This window comes from Lampetra fluviatilis, chromosome 71 (genome assembly GCF_964198595.1).
Source record: "Lampetra fluviatilis chromosome 71, kcLamFluv1.1, whole genome shotgun sequence".
Taxonomy (NCBI): Eukaryota; Metazoa; Chordata; class Hyperoartia; order Petromyzontiformes; family Petromyzontidae; genus Lampetra; species Lampetra fluviatilis.
Window position 1 is genome coordinate 4,767,834 of NC_136345.1, and position 23,994 is coordinate 4,791,827.

At 52.6% G+C, this 23,994-nt stretch overlaps 1 protein-coding gene across 1 annotated transcript in view; it reads right to left on the minus strand.

Annotated features, from left to right (window-relative positions):
- LOC144952984 (T-box transcription factor TBX1-like) overlaps positions 1–11,793 on the minus strand; it is a gene marked incomplete at its 3' end in the record, with an annotated part of 36,461 nt that extends 24,668 nt beyond the window's left edge. Inside the window, 1 exon segment of the mRNA XM_078883466.1 lies at positions 11,741–11,793. Coding sequence (XP_078739592.1) covers positions 11,741–11,793 — 53 coding nt within the window.
- Positions 11,794–23,994: the final 12,201 nt, after the last annotated feature.

A 23,994-nucleotide genomic window follows, 5' to 3' on the forward strand; every position in this document is an offset into this window, starting at 1 on the left:
TGCGCTAACCACTGCACCACCACTCCCCACTCACACACACACACAGTGCGCTAACCACTGCACCACCGCTCCCCACTCACACACACAGTGCGCTAACCACTGCACCACCACTCCCCACACACACACACACACAGTGCGCTAACCACTGCACCACCACTCCCCACTCACACACACACAGTGCGCTAACCACGGCACCACCGCTCCCCCACCCCCAATACCAACACACAGTGCGCTAACCACTGCACCACCACTCCCCACTCACACACACACACACAGTGCGCTAACCACTGCACCACCACTCCCCACTCACACACACACAGTGCGCTAACCACTGCACCACCACTCCCCACTCACACACACACAGTGCGCTAACCACTGCACCACCACTCCCCCACCCCCACTACCAACACACAGTGCGATGACCACTGCACCACCACTCCCCACTCACACACACACAGTGCGCTAACCACTGCACCACCGCTCCCCCACCCCCACTACCAACACGACCCCAAAGTCGCTCCACTTGGGATTCGAACCGGGACTCCCTCCTGCTGTGAGGCAGGAAGGCCGCGTTAGCATCGCACGCTGTGTGTGTGTGTGTCAGTGTGTGTGTGTCAGTATGTGTGTGTGTCAGTGTGTGTGTGTCAGTGTGTGTGTGTGTCAGTGTGTGTGTGTCAGTGTGTGTGTGTCAGTGTGTGTGTGTCAGTGTGTGTGTGTCAGTGTGTGTGTGTCTCTGTGTGTGTGTGTCAGTGTGTGTGTGTGTCAGTGTGTGTGTGTGTGTCAGTGTGTGTGTGTCAGTGTGTGTGTGTCTGTGTGTGTGTGTGTCTCTGTGTGTGTGTGTCAGTGTGTGTGTGTGTGTCAGTGTGTGTGTGTGTCAGTGTGTGTGTGTCAGTGTGTGTGTGTCAGTGTGTGTGTGTCAGTGTGTGTGTGTCTCTGTGTGTGTGTGTCAGTGTGTGTGTGTGTCAGTGTGTGTGTGTGTGTCAGTGTGTGTGTGTCAGTGTGTGTGTGTCTGTGTGTGTGTGTGTCTCTGTGTGTGTGTGTGTCAGTGTGTGTGTGTGTGTCAGTGTGTGTGTGTCAGTGTGTGTGTGTCAGTGTGTGTGTGTGTCAGTGTGTGTGTGTCAGTGTGTGTGTGTGTGTCAGTGTGTGTGTGTGTCTCTGTGTGTGTGTGTCAGTGTGTGTGTGTCTGTGTGTGTGTGTGTCTCTGTGTGTGTGTGTCAGTGTGTGTGTGTGTGTCAGTGTGTGTGTGTCAGTGTGTGTGTGTCAGTGTGTGTGTGTGTCAGTGTGTGTGTGTCAGTGTGTGTGTGTGTGTCAGTGTGTGTGTGTGTCTCTGTGTGTGTGTGTCAGTGTGTGTGTGTCAGTGTGTGTGTGTCAGTGTGTGTGTGTGTGTCAGTGTGTGTGTGTCAGTGTGTGTGTCAGTGTGTGTGTGTCAGTGTGTGTGTGTCAGTGTGTGTGTAAGTCTGTGTGTGTGTAGAGAGTGGTGGGTGTTGTGGTTAGCGCTGCGCTACGAACCTGGCGACTCGAGATCGATTCCCGCTCACGGCCAACTCCACTCAGTAACGATTCTCTGAACCGGTCCTGGGCCTCCCCTAGGTCGACTCAGCCTCAAACGAGCTACCTGGTGTAGTGGTGGTGGTGTAGTGGTGGTGGTGTAGTGGTGGTGTAGTGGTGGTGGTGTAGTGGTGGTGGTGTAGTAGTGGTGGTGGTGTGGTGGTGTAGTGATGGTGGTGTAGTGGTGGTGGTGTGGTGGTGGTGGTGGTGTAGTGGTGGTGGTGTAGTGGTGGTGGTGTGGTGGTGGTGGTGTAGTAGTGGTGGTGGTGTGGTGGTGTGGTGGTGTAGTAGTGGTGGTGTAGTGGTGGTGGTGTGGTGGTGGTGGTGTAGTGGTGGTGGTGGTGTGGTGGTGGTGGTGTGGTGTAGTGGTAGTGGTGGTGGTGTAGTGGTGGTGTAGTGGTGGTGGTGTAGTGGTGTAGTGGTGGTGTAGTGGTGGTGGTGTAGTGGTGGTGGTGTAGTGGTGGTGGTGGTGTAGTGGTGGTGGTGTAGTGGTGGTGGTGTAGTGGTGCTGGTGTAGTGGTGGTGGTGTAGTGGTGGTGGTGGTGTAGTGGTGGTGGTGTAGTGGTGGTGGTGTAGTGGTGGTGGTGTAGTGGTGGTGGTGGTGTAGTGGTGGTGGTGTAGTAGTGGTGGTGGTGTGGTGGTGTAGTGATGGTGGTGTAGTGGTAGTGGTGTAGTGGTGGTGGTGTAGTGGGGGTGTAGTGGTGGTGGTGGTGTAGTAGTGATGGTGTAGTGATGGTGGTGTAGTAGTGATGGTGGTGTAGTGATAGTGGTGTAGTGGTAGTGGTGTAGTGGTAGTGGTGTAGTGGTGGTGGTGTAGTAGTGGTGGTGGTGTGGTGGTGTAGTGATGGTGGTGTAGTGGTAGTGGTGTAGTGGTGGTGTAGTAGTGGTGGTGTAGTGATGGTGCTGGCCACCCACCCCCTCTGTGTAGCCACAGTGCCAGTAGCCTTCAAATGCACTGCTTCTCGCTAACAGCACTTGCCCCTACAGCCTGTAGCAGGCTACACGGGGGACCTTTTGTTTTTGTAACAACTGCAGGGGCATTCGCCCGCTCAGTATGAGGTCGGGAAAGGTCCTGGCAAGGATGATTCAACATCGCCTTTCGAGGCAACACGCTGAGGAGAGGCTTGCGGAGCCCCAATGCGGTTTCAGGAAAGGGCGGTCCTGCACAGATGCCATATTTTCTGTCCGTCTGCTACAGCAGAGGTGTAGGGAATTCCAACAAGACCTACATCTCTGCTTTATTGACCTGGTCAAGGCCTATGATAGCATCAGTAGGACTGGGCTCTGGGTTGTTCTTCGTGCTTTCGGAGTCACTCACCCATCATCCACCTACCCACCCACTCACCCACTCACTCACTCACCCACCCACTCACCCACTTACCCACCCACTCACTCACCCACTCACCCACTCACCCACCCACTCACCCATCACCCACCCACTCACCCATCACCCAACCACTCACCCACCCAACCACTCACTCACCCACTCACCCACCCACTCACCCACTCACTCACCCACTCACCCACCCACCCACCCACTCACCCACCCACTCACTCACTCACCCACCCACCCACTCACCCACCCACCCACTCACCCACCCACTCACTCACCCACTCACTCACCCACCCACCCACTCACCCACCCACTCACTCACCTACTCACTCACCCATCATCCACTCACTCACTCACTCACCCACCCACTCACTCACTCACCCACCCACCCACCCACTAACCCACCCACTCACTCACCCATCACCCACCTACCCACCCACTCACCCACTCACTCACCCACCCACTCACCCATCACCCAACCACTCACCCACTCACTCACTCACCCACCCACTCACCCACTCACTCACTCACCCACCCACCCACCCACCCACCCACTCACCCACCCACCCACTCACCCACCCACCCACCCACCCACTCACCCACCCACCAACCCACTCACTCACCCATCACCCACCCACTCCCCTACCCACCAACCCACTCACTCACCCACTCACCCACCCACTCACTCACCCACCCATTCACCCATCCACCCACTCACCCACCCACCCACTCACTCACCCACCCACCCACTCACTCACCCACTCACCCACCCACTCACTCACCCACTCTCTCACCCACTCACCCACTCACTCACTCACCCACCCACCCACTCACCCATCCACCCACCCACCCACACATTCACCCATCACCCACCTACCCACTCATTCACCCCCCAGCACGCGACTCCGTGACGTGGCGGCTAAACATGGAGTGGATCTCACGCACAATTAGCGAGCTCCTCTATCAGGGCAGTCACGCGTGACCCCCACAGCGGAAACGCTGAGACAGAACACACACACAGACACACACACACAGACACACACACACACACAGACACACACACAGACACACACACAGACACACAGACACACACACAGACACACACACACAGACACACACACAGACACACACACAGACACACACACAGACACACACACACACACTGACACACACACAGACACACAGTGACACACACAGACACACACACACAGACACTGACACTATCTCTCCCACTCAATCTCACTCCTCCTTCCAACTTAATCTCCCACTTCCAATCATCCCCCTCGCCCCTCCCCCCTCGCCCCTCGCCCCTCCCCCTTCGCCCCTCGCCCCTCCCCTCCCCCTTCCCCCTCGCCCCTCCCCCCTCGCCCCTCACCCCTCCCCCTCCCCCCTTCTCCCTCGCCCCTCCCCCCTCACCCCTCACCCCTCCCCCTCCCCCCTCCCCCCTCCCCCCTTCCCCCTCGCCCCTCCCCCCTCGCCCCTCGCCCCTCCCCCCTCGCCCCTCCCCTCCCCCCTCCCCTCCCCCCTCCCCTCCCCCCTCCCCCCTCGCCCCTCCCCTCCCCCCTCGCCCCTCCCCTCCCCCCTCGCCCCTCCCCCCTCCCCCCTCGCCCCTCCCCCCTCCCCCCTCGCCCCTCCCCCCTCCCCCCTCGCCCCTCCCCCCTCGCCCCTCCCCCACCCTCTCTCGGCACGCGCGTCTCACGCTGCGCTAATTGGTTCAGCCAATTAGCGAGGCTCTCACACCCCCCCCCTCCCCCCCCCTCTCTCTGTATATCTTTCTCTCTATATCTCTCTATATATCTTTATATCTCACTCTGTGTATAGATCTATATATCTATCTATATACATCTATAGATCTATATAGATCTAGAAATCTATATAGATATATATCTATCTATATACATCTATGAATCTATATAGATCTCCCTCTGTATATCTCTATATCTCTGTATATATCTCTCTATCCCACTCTATCTCACACTATCTGTCACTATCTCTCTATCCCTCTCTATCCCCCTCTCTATCTCACTATCTCACTCTATCCCACTCTATCCCACTCTATCCCACTCTATCCCTCTCTATCCCACTCTATCCCTCTCTATCCCACTCTATCCCCCTCTATCCCACTCTATCCCTCTCTATCCCACTCTATCCCACTCTATCCCCCTCTCTATCTCTCACTATCTCACTCTATCCCTCTCTATCCCACTCTATCCCACTCTATCCCACTCTATCCCACTCTATCCCACTCTATCCCACTCTATCCCTCTCTATCCCTCTCTATCCCACTCTATCCCACTCTATCCCACTCTATCCCACTCTATCCCTCTCTATCCCACTCTATCCCCCTCTATCCCTCTCTATCCCACTCTATCCTTCTCTATCCCTCTCTATCCCACTCTATCCCACTCTATCCCACTCTATCCCACTCTATCCCTCTCTATCCCACTCTATCCCACTCTATCCCTCTCATCTCTCTCTCCCTCCATCTCATACCGCCGTGAAAGGCGTTCGCAGCTGCCAAAGTCACCACCCCCCCCACCCACCCGAGTCTCAACGCGGACTTCAGGGAATCGTTCAAGCAACTCCGGCGCTGCAGCTACTGACAGACATCTTGCAGAAGGGACAATTCCAGTCAGAGCTGAATAATGACCCTTCGCCAGCGAGTAACATCGATGATGATGATGAAGATGGTGATGGTGGTGATCTTCCCCACACACACACACACACTTCACTACTACAATATACACTACTATACACTACTATACACTATACTATACACTACACTATACACTACTATACACTAGACTATATACTACACTATACACTACACTATACTATACACTATACACTACTATACACTACTATACACTACACTACACACTACACTACACTACACACTACACTACACACTACACTACACACTACACTATACACTACACTACACACTACACTATACACTACACACTACACTATACACTACACTATACACTACACTATACACTACACACTACACTATACACTACACTCTACACTACACTATACACTACACTATACACTACACTACACACTACACTACACACTACACTATACACTACTACACTACACTATACACTACACTACACTATACACTACACTATACACTACACTATACACTACACTATACACTACTAAACTATACACTACACTATACACTACACTATACACTACACTACACTACTACACTACACACTACACTACACTATACACTACACTATACACTACACTATACACTACTAAACTATACACTACACTATACACTACACTATACACTACACTATACACTACTACACTACACACTACACTACTACACTACACACTACACTACACTACTACACTACTACACTATACACTACACTATACACTACACTACACTACTACACTACTACACTACACACTACACTACACTATACACTACACTATACACTACACTATACACTACACTATACACTACTAAACTATACACTACACTATACACTACACTATACACTACACTATACACTACTACACTACACACTACACTACTACACTACACACTACACTACACTACTACACTACTATACACTACACTATACACTACACTATACACTATACACCATACACTACACTACACTATACACTACACTATACACTACTAAACTATACACTACACTATACACTACTACACTACACACTACACTACTACACTACACACTACACTACTACACTACAACTATACACTATACACCATACACTACACTATACACTACACTATACACTACACTATACACTATACACCATACACTACACTATACACTACACTATACACTACACACTACACTACACTACTACACTACACTATACACTACACTATACACTACACACTACACTACTACACTACACTACTACACTACTACACTACACACTACACTACTACACTACACACTACACACTACACTACTACTACTACACTACTACACTACACTATACACTACACTATACACTACACAACACACTACACTACTACACTACACTATACACTACACACTACAACTATACTCAGTTTCGTTGCCAGATAAAAGGGTAAAAAACCAATCATCATATTCTTTTTTACTGGCAAATGAGGTACCGATGGTGAATCCAAAGCCCTTGATTCTGTCGGCAAAGTCCACGCAGGTAGCAAAACAAAATGGAACGCGACGTTTCGATCGCGACGCAACCGATCGTACATCAGGGATTTACAACGACAGCAAGAGGAAAAATAATTTTGACAACGTTGAAGTGCTGTGTCAAACTGGTTACTACTGGCAAAGACGAATTAGAGAATCGATTGAAATTGAGAGAAACAGAAATAACTTTCATCGCTCAGACAGCTACAGGCTCAGTGCGGCCTGGAAGCGTATTTTTAAATAAGATGCATTACAATTCCTTATAAGGGAAACAAACACTAACTGATTACTGATGTAGCATAATCACAATAATAAAACACTTTCCAACTGATTACTGATCTACAACTCGCATCGTAACAGTAGCCTGATTTCGATGTAAAGCTGCTTTCGTGACTGCAGGGATTCATCTTCTTGGTTCTTTCGGTAAAGTCACGTAGAAGGGAAATAATAAAATAATAAAATAATAAAAATATAAACCAATAAAATATATCGATTTAAAGCTTTCGTGACTGCAGGGATTCATCTTCTTGGTTCTTTCGGTAAAGTCTTCACGTAGAAGGGAAGTAATAAAATAATACAAATAAAACATAATAAAATGAAATAATTCGGCTACAACGCAAGCAGCCGTCTTCACCTGAAGACGGCTGCTTGCGTTGTAGCCGAAACGTCGTGAGAATTATTTCATTTTATTATGTTTTATTTTCATTATTTTATTACTTCCCTTCTACGTGACTTTACCGAAAGAACCAAGAAGAAGAAAAGCCTGATTACTAATCTAGCATTTAATTACAATCACTCCCCCCCCTGAATCTTTGCACCTGATGAGTTAATGAGTTAACGATGACGTCATCGTTAATTAATGATGACGTCACCCTGCTGACGTCATCATTAATTAATGATGACGTCACTCTGCTGTTTATATAGAGCAGCAGCAGCAGCAGGGTGACGTCATCATTAATTAATGATGACGTCACCCTGGATGACGTCACCCTGCTGTTTATATAGAGCAGCAGCAGCAGCAGGAGGGTGACGTCATCATTAATTAATGATGACGTCACCCTGCTGTTTATATAGAGCAGCAGCAGCAGGGTGACGTCATCATTAATTAATGATGACGTCACCCTGCCGCTTATATAGAGCAGCAGCAGGAGGGTGACGTCATCATTAATTAATGATGACGTCACTCTGCTGTTTATATAGAGCAGCAGCAGCAGGGTGACGTCATCATTAATTATTGATGACGTCACCCTGCTGTTTATATAGAGCATCAGCAGGAGGGTGACGTCATCATTAATTAATGATGACGTCACCCTGCTGTTTATATAGAGCAGCAGCAGCAGCAGCAGGGTGACGTCATCATTAATTAATGATGACGTCACCCTGCTGTTTATATAGAGCAGCAGCAGGAGGGTGACGTCATCATTAATTAATGATGACGTCACCCTGCTGTTTATATAGAGCAGCAGCAGCAGCAGGAGGGTGACGTCATCATTAATTAATGATGACGTCACCCTGCTGTTTATATAGAGCAGCAGCAGCAGCAGGGTGACGTCATCATTAATTAATGATGACGTCACCCTGCTGTTTATATAGAGCAGCAGCAGCAGGAGGGTGACGTCATCATTAATTAATGATGACGTCACCCTGCTGCTGATGCTTCTCTATATAAGAGCGGGAGACACCGCAGAGCCCCTCACCATTCTGGCGAATTGCGCGACGACGATGCTGGATGCAATTACCAGCGAAACGTCGTGCTACTCAAAAAATTGTAAATGTTGTGGTTCCGCGCTTCAACACACACCGGTGTGGGGGCTAAAGCAGTGAACTATTTTGTCTTTTGTCAACGTGACACTTTTTTTACTGATTGGCCGTGTCGGGTGGTGGAGGGTTACGACACGTTTATAAATAACGCGGCGATCTAAACCCCTAAACAACGTTGATTATGAAGAGGAAAAAAACTGCTGAAGCGGTGGTGGTTGTGTAATGTGAGGATATTACAGGAAGGAACAACAGGTTCCACACTGCTGCCCACCAGGGATTATTTGTCTGTCTGACTGACTCGTCTGTCGCGCATTAATAAATATGTAATACACACAGCTCTCTGATTGGTGGAGACCTACTTCCGGGTACGGAGAGAGGAGGAGCCTAAGGGAGGAGGGGGTCAGGGGAGGGGCCTAAGCAAGGGGGAGGGGCCTAAGCAAGGGGGAGGGGCCTAAGCAAGGGGGAGGGGCCTAAGGGAGGAGGGGGGGGTCAGGGGAGGGGCCTAAGCAAGGGGGAGGGGCCTAAGCGAAGGGGAGGGGCCTAAGGGAGGGTGGGGGTCAGGAGAGGGGCCTGAGGGGGGGGGGTCAGAGGAGGGGCCTAAAGGAGGGGGGGGTTAGGGGAGGGGCCTAAGCAAGGGGGAGGGGCCTAAGCAAGGAGGAGGGGCCTAATGGAGGGTGGGGGTCAGGAGAGGGGCCTGAGGGGGGGGGGGGGTCAGGGGAGGGGCCTAATCAAGGGGGAGGGGCCTAATCAAGGGGGAGGGGCCGACAGTTAAGAGGGCCGGCTACCTGGCTGTCTGCCTGGCTACCTCAAGCCAAGTTCTCTTGTACACAGGTAGCAACAACAACAACAACAGGTTCCACACTTGCCCGCCAGGGATTATTTGTCTGTCTGTCGTGCACGAAATGCGCTGTCCAACCAAGTTCCTGCCTGCCCACTCCGAAGGAACGTGTGTCCGGGTCGTTGACGGATCACATGATGATTGGTTCTGCCGGTCCTGGCCCACAGCCAATGGGGGGAAGCCTAGGGGGCGTGGCCCTGACGTCACGGCAAGGTGACAGCTGCGAGTAGATGATTGGTTCTGCTGGCTTTGGCCACAGCCAATGGGGGGAAGCCTAGGGGGCGTGGCCCTGACGTCACGGCAAGGTGACAGCTGCGAGTAGATGATTGGTTCTGCTGGCTTTGGCCACAGCCAATGGGGGGAAGCCTAGGGGGCGTGGCCCTGACGTCACGGCAAGGTGACAGCTGCGAGTAGATGATTCGTTCTGCTGGCTTTGGCCACAGCCAATGGGGGGAAGCCTAGGGGGCGTGGCCCTGACGTCACGGCAAGGTGACAGCTGCGAGTAGATGATTGGTTCTGCTGGCTTTGCCAACAGCCAATGGGGAGAAGCCTAGGGGGCGTGGCCCTGACGTCACGGCAAGGTGACAGCTGCGAGTAGATGATTGGTTCTGCTGGCTTTGGCCACAGCCAATGGGGAGAAGCCTAGGGGGCGTGGCCCTGATGTCACGGGAAGGTGACAGCTGCAAGTAGATGATTGGTCCTGCTGGCTTTGGCCACAGCCAATGGGGGGAAGCCTAGGGGGCGTGTCTATGACGTGATGGGAAGCTGACAGCTGCAAGTAGATGATTGGTTCTGCTGGCTTTGGCCACAGCCAATGGGGGGAAGCCTAGGGGGCGTGGCCCTGACGTCACGGCAAGGTGACAGCTGCGAGTAGATGATTGGTTCTGCTGGCTTTGGCCACAGCCAATGGGGGGAAGCCTAGAGGGCGTGGCCCTGACGTCACGACAAGGTGACAGCTGCAAGTAGATGATTGGTTCTGCTGGCTTTGGCCACAGCCAATGGGGAGACGAGTCAGGGGCGTGGACCCGGGAGCCTACGGTGGAGTCTGGAAGATTCCATGGAGGCTAACCAGGATTGGTGGAAAGGCACCACGTGACCCGGCTATTAAATAGGGGTGGAGACGAACGACACGTGGTCAGAACTGGAACGAACGGAGGGGAGAGGCCAGGCTGCCCACGTGGTCCAGGCTGCCCACGTGGTCCAGGCTGTGCCACGTGGTCCAGGCTGCCCACGTGGTCCAGCCTGTACCACGTGGTCCAGCCTGTACCACGTGGTCCAGGCTGCCCACGTGGTCCAGGCTGCACCACGTGGTCTGTCAGCAGCGTGAAGGAGTGTTGTCAAAGAAAGTCAAATAAAGACCGGATTCCAAAAGTCGCTTCCACGACTTTCACTACAGTTGTCACACCTGATGACGATTGGCTTGCGCTGCGATCGAAACGTCGTGAGAATTGTTTTGTTTTTACTACTTTATCACTTCATTATTTCCCTTCTACGCGGCTTTACCGAAAAAACCAAGGGCACGTTCTCCGTCCGTATTTTCACCGCAAGTGTCAGTGGCCAATGCGGACGCGATTCCGCGCCTAAAAACGTCTCTGCTTTGAGTTTTAACGTCTTAACGAAGCTGGGTTTTTTTTGCCACAAAAAAGGGGGGAAAACCCGATTCCCACAGAGCTGCAAGGCGGAGCGGTGACCAGAGGTCGCAACCGGGTACCCAATACCCGTACCCTACCCGATACCCGGCTACCCGTACCCGGCCGGGTACGGGTACCAGTTTGCGACCCTGGTGCGGCCGGGTACGGGTACGGGTAGGCCGTGAGTCACTGGTGAGTCGCCGTTTGTCACTCATTTCCCAACGTCTTGTCTCTTCTCACAATTCAAGTTCCTAGAATAAACCCACCCGCGCCTGCAACATGGCTTCATCCCAGAGGTCGCAATCGGGTACCCGTACCCGTACCCCTACCGGGCCGGGTACGGGTACGGCCGGGTACGGCTGGGTACGGGTACCCGATTGCGACCCTGGTGCGGCCGGGTACGGGTAAGGAATCAAGACCCAGGAAAATCTCCTTAACGTCGCACGGCTTGGGCCAGGCCTCCATCTCGCACGACAGGCTCCTGTACCGGAAACACATCCGGCCTCTGGAAGATCAACCATCTCTGTTCTCTCTCTCTATGTAGTCAAAAGTCTACACGTCTCTCCATCCCCCGCCCGCCTCTCTCTCTACTTGTTTTTTGACGATGCAGTGGAAGCAAGAAGATGCTCGGTGTAGTCGGTACTTTTGGTTTCGTTCATCATTTCGTATTTTTTTTTTTTAATAATAACTTTGGTTTATGTAAACCCCCACCTCAAGCTCGCTCGATCGATCGCCCGCTCGCCCTCTCGCTCGCCCTCTCGCTCGCCCTCTCGCCCGCTCTCTCGCTCGCCCTCTCGCCCGCTCGCCCGCTCGCCCGCTCGCCCTCTCGCCCGCTCGCCCGCTCACTCTCCCTCCCTCTCCCTCCCTCTCTCCGGCTCAGAGAATCCAGGGCATTGCCACAGCTGTTGCTTCAATAACAACGAAAACAACGACATTGGAGAGAGATGGAGAGGGTGGAAGAGAGGGAGGGGAGGTGGGGGAGAGGGAGAAATGGGGGAGGAGGAGGAGGAGGAGGAGGGGGGGGAGTGAGAGACGTGGGGGGAGGAGGAAGAGGCGTGAAGAGAGAGAGATGGCGAGCGAGATAGAGAGGGGTATGCACACACACACAGAGAGAGAGGGTGGAGGGTGTGTGTGGTAGGGAGCGCGAGAGATAGAGACAAAATTAACCCCGTTAAAACTACGTTTTTCACTAATAAATCCTTTATATGCGTGGCGTCGGATTTATTTTATCATTCATTTCTGTTTGTCTTGAGTTGAGAGTTTCATTTTGATCACATTGGTATTTAAAATTGAATCTGACATTTTTTTTTTTTCGCCCTAAAAAGTGGAAAATTTTGGAGTAACAAAATGTTTTCGCACGAACAAAAATTCTCGCGCACAACGAGTCTGTGTGCCAAAATGTCAGCTCGATTGGATCACGGGACCGAAAGATTTGCACGGTCGTAAGCGCGCACGCAAGCAAGCAAGCAAGTGAACTTAATATAAAGGATTTAAAATTAGAGAGAGAGAGGGGAGGGGGGGATGGAGAGCCGTAGACTTTTGACTACATACAGAGAGGGACGTGCAGAGAGACTTTTTGACTTTTAAACAAATTCTATTGCCGCTAGCAGCAGCAACACTGGAGGCGATTTCGATACGAAACGCACAAAGTCATCGGCAAACACAAATGAAAACACTTTTCGATTGAAAGCTTCTTTCGTGACTGCAGCAGGGATTCATCTTCTTGGTTCTTTCGGTAAAGTCACGTAGAAGGGAAATAATAAAGTAATAAAAAATAAAACATTATAAAAATAAAACTTAATAAAATAATAAAATTAAAACATAATAAAATAATAAAAAATAAAACTTTATAAAATACAAAAATAGAACATAATAAAATACAATTCTCAAACGTAATAAAATGCAATTGTGAGAATTGTATTTTATTTCGATTTAAAGCTTTCGTGACTGCAGTGATTCATCTTCTTGGTTCTTTCGGTAAAGTCACGTAGAAGGGAAATAATAAAATAATTAAAATGAAACATAATAAAATACAATTCTCACGACGTTTCGGCCACAACGCAAGCAGCCGTCCTCAGGTGAAGAACAGGGCTGTCGGGAAGACAGCGTCTGAAACGTCGTGAGAATTGTATTTTATTATGTTTTAGTTTTATTATTTCCCTTCTACGTGAGTGAGTTGTGTAAGTGAGTTGAGTGATATCGATGTAAAGCTGCTTTCGTGACTGCAGCAGGGATTCATCTTCTTGGTTCTTTCGGTAAAGTCATCACGTAGAAGGGAAATAATAAAATAATAAAAATATAAACCAATAAAATATATCGATTTAAAGCTTTCGTGACTGCAGGGATTCATCTTCTTGGTTCTTTCGGTAAAGTCATCATCACGTAGAATGTAAATAATAAAATAATAAAAATAAAACACAATAAAATATGAAGAACAGGTCTTTCCGACAGACCTGTTCTTCGCCTGAGGACGGCTGCTTGCGTTGTGGCCGAAACGTCGTGAGAATTGTACTTTATTATGTTATATTTTTATTATTTTATTATTTTATTATTTGGTGGTGGTTGTGGTGGTGGTGGTGGTTGTGGTGGTGGTGGTGGTTGTGGTGGTGGTGCTGGTTGTGGTGGTGGTGCTGGTTGTGGTGGTGGTGCTGGTTGTGGTGGTGGTGCTGGTTGTGGTGGTGGTGTTGGTGGTGGTGTTGGTGGTGGTGGTTGTGGTGGCGCTGCTTGTGGTGGTGCTGGTTGTGGTGGTGCTGGTTGTGGTGGTCGTGGTGGTGGTGGTTGTGGTGGTGGTGTTGGTGGTGGTGGTGTTGGTGGTGTTGGTGGTGGTTGTGGTTGTGGTGGTCGTGGTGGTGGTGGTGGTTGTGGTGGTGCTGCTTGTGGTGGTGGTGGTTGTGGTGGTGCTGCTTGTGGTGGTGGTGGTTGTGGTGGTGCTGGTTGTGGTGGTGGTGGTCAACGCTCACGGCAGAGAGAGACGGGGAAAAGGGAGCGGTGGTGCAGTGGTTTGCGCGCAACGCTGTTCGATTCCCGCTCACGGCCAACACCACCAGTGACGATTATCTGAAGCGGTCCTGGGCCCCCCCTAGGTCGACTCAGCCTCAAACGAGCTACCTGGTGTAGTGGTGGTGGTGTAGTGGTGGTGGTGTAGAGGTGGTGGTGATGTAGTGGTGGTGTAGTGGTGGTGGTGTAGTGGTGGTGTAGTAGTGGTGGTGTAGTGGTGGTGGTGTAGTGGTGGTGGTGTAGTGGTGGTGGTGTAGCGGTGGTGGTGATGTAGTGGTGGTGTAGTGGTGGTGGTGTAGTGGTGGTGTAGTGGTGGTGGTGTAGTGGTGGTGGTGTAGTGGTGGTGTAGTGGTGGTAGTGTAGTGGTGGTGGTGGTGTAGTAGTGGTGGTGTAGTGGTGGTGGTGGTGTAGTGGTGGTGGTGGTGTAGTGGTGGTGGTGTAGTGGTGGTGGTGTAGTGGTGGTGGTGGTGGTGTAGTGGTGGTGGTGTAGTGGTGGTGGTGGTGGTGTAGTGGTGGTGGTGTAGTGGTGGTGGTGTAGTGGTGGTGGTGTAGTGGTGGTGGTGTAGCGGTGGTAGTGTAGTGGTGGTGGTGGTGTAGTGGTGGTGGTATAGTGGTGGTGGTGTAGTGGTGGTGGTGGTGTAGTGGTGGTGTAGTGGTGGTGTAGTGGTGGTGGTGGTGTAGTGGTGGTGTAGTGGTGGTGGTGGTGGTGGTGGTGTAGTGGTGGTGTAGTGGTGGTGGTGTAGTGGTGGTGATGTAGTGGTGGTGTAGTGGTGGTGGTGTAGTGGTGGTGGTGTAGTGGTGGTGGTGGTGTAGTGGTGGTGGTGTAGTGGTGGTGGTGGTGGTGTAGTGGTGGTGGTGTAGTGGTGGTGGTGGTGGTGGTGTAGTGGTGGTGGTGGTGGTGTAGTGGTGGTGGTGTAGTGGTGGTGGTGTAGTGGTGGTGGTGGTGTAGTGGTGGTGGTGTAGTGGTGGTGGTGGTGTAGTGGTGGTGGTGTAGTGGTGGTGGTGGTGGTGGTGGTGTAGTAGTGGTGGTGGTGTAGTGGTGGTGGTGTAGTAGTGGTGGTGGTGGTGGTGTAGTGGTGGTGGTGGTGTAGTGGTGGTGGTGTAGTGGTGGTGGTGTAGTGGTGGTGGTGTAGTGGTGGTGGTGTAGTGGTGGTGGTGTAGTGGTGGTGGTGTAGTGGTGGTGGTGTGTGTAGCCACAGTGCCGGTAGCCTTCATAGACGCTGCTGCTGCTGCTACTAGCAGCACTTGCCCCTACAGCCACTGAATGAATGCGTGGGTGAGTGGGTAGGTGAGTGGGTGAGCGGGTGAGTGGGTAGGTGAGTGGGTGAGCGGGTGAGTGGGTAGGTGAGTGGGTGAGTGGGTGGGTGAGTGAGTGAGTGGGTGAGTGGGTGGGTGGGTGAGTGAGTGAGTGGGTGGGTGAGTGGGTGGGTGAGTGGGTGGGTGAGTGGGTAGGTGAGTGGGTGAGTGAGTGGGTGGGTGAGTGGGTGGGTGAGTGGGTGGGTGAGTGGGTAGGTGAGTGGGTGAGTGGGTGAGTGGGTGAGCGGGTGAGTGGGTAGGTGAGTGGGTGAGTGGGTGGGTGAGTGGGTGAGTGATTGAGCGAGTGGGTGGGTGAGTGGGTGGGTGAGTGGGTGGGTGTGTGGGTAGGTGAGTGGGTGAGTGGGTGGGTGGGTGAGTGAGTGAGTGAGTGGGTGAGTGGGTGAGTGATTGAGTGAGTGGGTGGGTGAGTGGGTGGGTGAGTGGGTGGGTGAGTGGGTAGGTGGGTGAGTGAGTGAGTGAGTGTGTGAGTGGGTGGGTGAGTGGGTGAGCGGGTGAGTGGGTAGGTGAGTGGGTGAGCGGGTGAGTGGGTAGGTGAGTGGGTGAGTGGGTGGGTGAGTGAGTGAGTGAGTGGGTGAGTGGGTGGGTGAGTGAGTGAGTGGGTGGGTGAGTGGGTGAGTGGGTGGGTGAGTGGGTGGATGGGTGGGTGAGTGAGTGAGTGAGTGAGTGAGTGGGTGAGTGGGTGGGTGAGTGTGTGAGTGGGTGGGTAGGTGGGTGGGTGGGTGAGTGAGTGAGTGAGTGGGTGAGTGGGTAGGTGGGTGGGTGAGTGAGTGAGTGGGGGAGTGGGTGAGTGGGTGGGTGAGTGTGTGAGTGGGTGGGTGAGTGGGTGGGTGGGTGGGTGGGTGAGTGAGTGAGTGAGTGAGTGGGTGAGTGGGTGGGTGGTGTGTGAGTGGGTGGGTGGGTGGGTGAGTGAGTGGTGAGGTGGGTGAGTGGGTAGGTGGGGGGGTGAGTGAGTGGGGTGAGTGGGTGGTGGGTGGGGGTGGGTGAGTGTGTGGTGGGTGGTGGGTGGGTGGGTGAGTGAGTGGGTGAGGGGTGAGTGGGTGGTGGTGGTGAGTGAGGGTGAGGGTGAGTGGGTAGGTGAGTGGGTGAGTGGGTGGGTGAGTGAGTGAGTGAGTGGGTGGGTGGGTGGGTGGGTGAGTGTGTGAGTGGGGGTGGGTGGGTGGTGAGTGAGTGAGTGGGTGAGCGGGTGAGTGGGTAAGGGTGAGTGGGTGAGTGGGTGGGTGGGTGAGTGGGTGAGTGGGTGAGCGGGTGAGTGGGTGGGTGAGTGGGTGAGTGGGTGGGTGAGTGAGTGAGTGAGTGGGTGAGCGGGGTGAGTGGGTAGGTGAGTGGGGTGTGGGTGGGTGAGTGAGTGAGTGAGTGGGTGGGTGGGTGGGTGGGTGGGTGGGTGGGTGGGTGAGTGTGTGAGTGGGTGGGTGGGTGAGTGGGTGGGTGAGTGAGGGGTGAGTGGGTAGGTGAGTGGGTGAGTGGGTGGGTGAGTGGGTGGGTGAGTGTGTGAGTGGGTGGGTGGGGTGTGGTGAGTGGGTGGGTGAGTGGGTGGGTGGGTGGGTGAGTGATTGAGTGAGTGGGTGGGTGGGTGGGTGGTGAGTGGTGGGTGGGTGGGTGGGTGAGTGAGTGAGTGAGTGGTGTGAGCGGGTGAGTGGGTAGGTGAGTGGGTGAGTGGGTGGGTGGGAGTGAGTGAGTGAGTGGGTGAGCGGGTGAGTGGGTGGGTGAGTGGGTGAGTGGGTGGGTGAGTGAGTGAGTGAGTGGGTGAGAGGGTGAGTGGGTAGGTGAGTGGGTGAGTGGGTGGGTGGTGAGTGAGTGAGTGGGTGGGTGGGTGGGTGTGGTGGGTGGGTGAGTGGTGTGAGTGGGTGGGTGGGTGAGTGGGTGGGTGAGTGAGCGGGTGAGTGGGTAGGTGAGTGGGTGAGTGGGTGGGTGAGTGGGTGGGTGAGTGTGTGAGTGGGTGGGTGGGTGGGTGAGGGGTGGGTGAGTGGGTGGGTGGGTGGGTGGGTGGGTGAGTGATTGAGTGAGTGGGTGGGTGAGTGGGTGGGTGAGTGGGTGGGTGAGTGGGTAGGTGAGTGGGTGAGCGGGTGAGTGGGTAGGTGAGTGGGTGAGTGGGTGGGTGAGTGAGTGAGTGAGTGGGTGAGTGGGTGGGTGAGTGTGTGAGTGGGTGGTGGTGGGTGGGTGAGTGTGTGAGTGGGTGAATGGGTGGGTGAGTGGGTAGGTGAGTGGGTGAGTGGGTGGGTGAGTGTGTGAGTGGGGTGGGTGGGTGAGTGTGTGAGTGTGTGGGTGGGTGGGTGGGTGAGTGGGTGGGTGAGCGGGTGAGTGGGTAGGTGAGTGGGTGAGTGGGTGGGTGAGTGAGTGTGAGTGGGTGGGGTGTGGTGGGTGAGTGTGTGAGTGGGTGGGTGGGTGGGTGAGTGGGTGGGTGAGTGAGCGGGTGAGTGGGTAGGTGAGTGGGTGAGTGGATGGGTGAGTGGGTGGGTGAGTGTGTGAGTGGGTGGGTGGGTGAGTGTGTGAGTGGGTGGGTGGGTGGGTGAGTGATTGAGTGAGTGGGTGGGTGAGTGGGTGGGTGAGTGGGTGGGTGGGTGGGTGAGTGATTGAGTGAGTGGGTGGGTGAGTGGGTGGGTGAGTGGGTAGGTGAGTGGTGAGCGGGGTGAGTGGGTAGGTGAGTGGGTGAGTGGGTGGGTGAGTGAGTGAGTGAGTGAGTGGGGTGAGTGGGGGGTGGGTGAGTGTGTGGGTGGGTGGGTGGGTGGGTGAGTGGGTGAGTGGGTGAGTGGGTGGGTGAGGGGTGGTGAGTGGGTGGGTGGTGTGTGAGTGGGTGGTGGGTGGGTGGGTGGAGTGGGTGGGTGGTGTGGGTGGGGTGGAGTGGGTGGGTGGGTGGGTGGTGAGTGAGGTGAGTGGGTGAGTGGTGTGGGTGAGTGGGTGGGTGAGTGGGTGGGTGAGTGGGTGGGGGTGAGTGTGTGAGTGGGTGGGTGGGTGGGTGAGTGATTGAGTGAGTGGGTGGGTGAGTGGGTGGGTGAGTGGGTGGGTGGGTGGGGTGGTGAGTGGTGAGTGAGTGAGTGGTGAGTGGGTGGGTGAGTGGGTGGGTGAGTGGGTGGGTGAATGGGTGAGTGAGTGAGTGAGTGACTGACTCACTGAGTGACTGACTGAATGACTGACTGACTCACTGACTCACTGACTGACACACTGAGTGACTGACTGACTGAGTGTGTACTCAAGGGCTCTGCCCCACTGAGTTAATCTGCCACCCAGGCGAGGCACGGGACAGCAGAAGCTACCGGAATCTGGAACTGAACCCCAAAGCTAAAGGCAAAGGCGACCCGGGTAGCTTCTAGCAGGGCTGCAGGGGCAAGTGCTGCTAGTAGCGAGTGGCACCGCCTACGATGTACACACACAGACAAAGCTCCCCCAGGTAGCCTCTAGCAGAGCTAGCGATGTTCACGGCGCCACTGATCCACACTCACACACACAGTGCGCTAACCATTGCACCACCACTCCCCACTCACACACACAGTGCGCTAACCACTGCACCACCACTCCCTACTCAACACACACACACAATGCGCTAACCACTGCACCACCACTCCCCACACACTCACGCACACAATCACACTATGCAAATATTTACACGGTCACACGCATATTGACAGACTTGCACAGTAACACACACACACTCACACGTCTATTCACACGGAATCGCTGACACACACATACACATATATATGAATACACACATACTAACTCACTCACACACTCACTCACACACTCACTCACACACTCACACACTCACTCACTCACACACTCACTCACACACTCACTCACTCACACACTCACTCACTCACTCACACACTCACACACTCACTCACACACTCACACACTAACTCACTCACACTCACACACTCACTCACACTCAGACACTCACACACTCACTCACACACTCACTCACACACTCACACACTCACTCACACACTCCTCACTCACACACCACCCACACACCACCACACACCACCACCACACACTCACACACTCACCCACACACTCACTCACTCACTCCACACACTCACTCACACACTCACTCACTCACACACTCACTCACTCACACACTCACACACTCACTCACACACTCACACACTCACACACTCACCACACACACCACTCACTCACACACTCACTCACACACTCACCACCTCACTCACACACTCACTCACACACTCACCCACACTCACTCACTCACTCACACTCACACACCCACACACCACTCACACACTCACCACACACCCACACACTCACACACACCACTCACTCCACCACCACACACTCACTCACACACTCACTCACACACCCACTCACTCACTCACTCACACACCACTCACACACCACTCCACACACCACCCACTCACACACCACACACTCACCACACACTCACTCACTCACCACACACACACCACTCACACACTCACTCACACACTCACTCACTCACTCCACACACTCACTCACACCACTCACTCACCACACTCACTCACTCACTCACACACTCACCACACACCACTCACACACTCACTCACACACTCACCACTCACTCACCACACCACTCCACACACTCACTCACACACTCACACCACACACTCACTCACACACTCACTCACTCACTCACACACTCACTCACACACTCACTCCTCACTCACACACACACTCACTCACACACTCACACACTCACACTCACACACCACTAACTCACTCACTCACTCACACCACTCACTCACCACACTCACACCACCACTCACTCACACACTCACACATCACACACACACTCACTCACACACTCACACACTCACACACACACTCACTCACACACTCACACACTCACTCACTCACACACACACTCACACACACACTCACTCACACACTCACTCACACACTCACTCACTCACTCACACACTCACTCACACACTCACTCACACACACACTCACACACTCACTCACACACACACTCACTCACTCACACACTCACTCACACACTCACACACTCACTCACTCACACATTCACACTCACTCACACACCACACACTCACTCACTCACTCACACACTCACACACTCACTCACACACTTACACACTCACTCACTCACACACTCACTCACTCTCACACTCACACACTCACTCACTCACTCACACATCACTCACACACTCACTCACACACTCACACACTCACACTCACACACTCACTAACTCACTCACTCACACACACACTCACTCACACACTCACTCACACATTCACTCACACACTCACTCACACACTCACACACTCACTCACACACTCACACACACTCACACACTCACTCACTCACTCACACACTCACTCACACACTCACTCACACTCACACACTCACACACACTCACACACTCACTCACTCACTCACACACTCACTCACACACTCACTCACACTCACACACTCACACACTCACTCACACACTCACTCACACATTCACTCACACACTCACTCACACACTCACACACTCACTCACTCACTCACACACTCACTCACACACTCACACACTCACTCACACACTCACTCACACACTCACACACTCACTCACACACTCACACACTCACTCACACACTCACTCACACACTCACTCACACTCACACAATCACTTACTCACTCACTCACACACTCACTCACACACTCACTCACACACTCACACACTCACTCACACTCACACACTCACACACTCACTCACACACTCACTCACACTCACACACTCACTTACTCACTCACTCACTCACTCACACACTCACACTCACTCACACACTCACTCACACACTCACACACTCACTCACACACTCACTCACACACTCACACACTCACTCACACTCACACACTCACACACTCACTCACACACTCACTCACTCACACTCACACACTCACTCACACACTCACTCACTCACACTCACACACTCACTCACACACTCACACACTCACTCACACACAAACTCACTCACACACTAACACACACACTCACACACTCTCACTCACTTACACACCCACTCACTCACACACACTCACTCATACACTCATTCACACACTCACACACTCACTCACACACTCACTCACACACTCACTCACACACTCACTCACACACTCACTCACACACTCTCACTCACTCACACACCCACTCACTCACACACTCACTCACTCATACACTCACTCACACACTCACACACTCACACACTCTCACTCACTTACACACTCACACACTAACACACACACTCACACACTCACTCACTCACACACTCACACACTCACTCACACACTCACTCACTCACACACTCACACACTCACTCACACACAAACTCACTCACACACTAACACACACACTCACACACTCACTCACTCACACACCCACTCACTCACACACACTCACTCATACACTCACTCACACACTCACTCATACACTCACTCACGCACTCACTCACACACTCACTCACACACTCACACACTCACTCACACACAAACTCACTCACACACTAACACACTTGCAGAGTAACACACACACACATCTATTCACACACTCGCCCAATCGCTCACACTCACACATTCACAATCACACATACTCACGTAAAACAATCACACACTCACACACTCACTCACTCACACACTCACTCAAACACTCACTCACACAGTCAGTCACATTCACTCACACACTCACGTAAAACAATCACACACTCACTCACTCACACACTCACACACTCACTCAAACACTCACTCACACAGTCAGTCACATTCACTCACACACTCACTCAAACAATCACACACTCACTCACACACTCACTCACACACTCACACACTCACTCAAACACTCACACACTCACTTAAACCAATCACACACTCACTCACTCACACACTCACTCACACACTCACTCACACACTCACTCACACACTCACACACTCACTCACACACTCACTCACACACACACTCACACACTCACACACTCACTCACACACTCACACACTCACTCACTCACACACTCACTCACACTTACTCACACACACTCACTCACACACTCACTCACACTTACTCACACACACTCACTCACACACTCACTCACACACTCACACACTCACTCACACTCACACACTCACACACTCACTCACACACTCACTCACACACTCACACACTCACTCACACACTCACACACTCACTCACTCACTCACACACACACTCACACACTCACTCACACACTCACTCACACACTCACACACTCACTCACACACTCACACACTCACTCACACACACACTCACACACTCACACACTCACACATTCACTCACACACTCACTTACTCACTCACTCACACACTCACTCACACACTCACACTCACTCACACACTCACTCACACACTCACTCACTTACACACTCACTCACACACTCACACACTCACTCACACACTCACACATTCACTCACACACTCACTTACTCACTCACTCACACACTCACTCACACACTCACTCACACACTCTCACTCACTCACACACCCACTCACTCACACACTCACTCATACACTCACACACACACCTACACACTCACACACTCACTCACTCACACACTCACTCACACACTCACTCACACTCACACACTCACTCACACACTCTCACTCACTCACACACCCACTCACTCACACACTCACTCATACACTCACACACACACCTACACACTCACACACTCACTCACTCACACACTCACTCACACACTCACTCACACTTACTCACACACACTCACTCACACACACACTCGCACACACACTCGCACACTCACGCACCAACACACATACATGCACTCAGACACAAACACACACACTCACACTCGCTTACAATTACACACTCACTTGCACACAATCACACTACGCAAATATTTACACACACACACACTTGCAGAGTAACACACACACATCTATTCACACACTCGCCCAATCGCTCACACTCACACAATCACACACACACACTCACGTAAAACAATCACACACTCACTCACTCACACACTCACACACTCACTCACTCACACACTGACTCAAACACTCACTCACACACTCACTCACACACTCACACACTCACTCACTCACACACTGACTCAAACACTCACTCACACACTCACTCACTCACACACTGACTCAAACACTCACTCACACACTCACTCACACACTCACTCACACACTCACTCAAACAATCACACACTCACACATTCACTCACTCACACACTCACACACTCACTCAAACACTCACACACTCACTCACACACTCACACACTCACTCAAACACTCACACACTCACTCACACACTCACTCACACACTCACTCACACACTCACTCACACACTCACTCACACACTCACACAGACAATCACTCACACACGCAC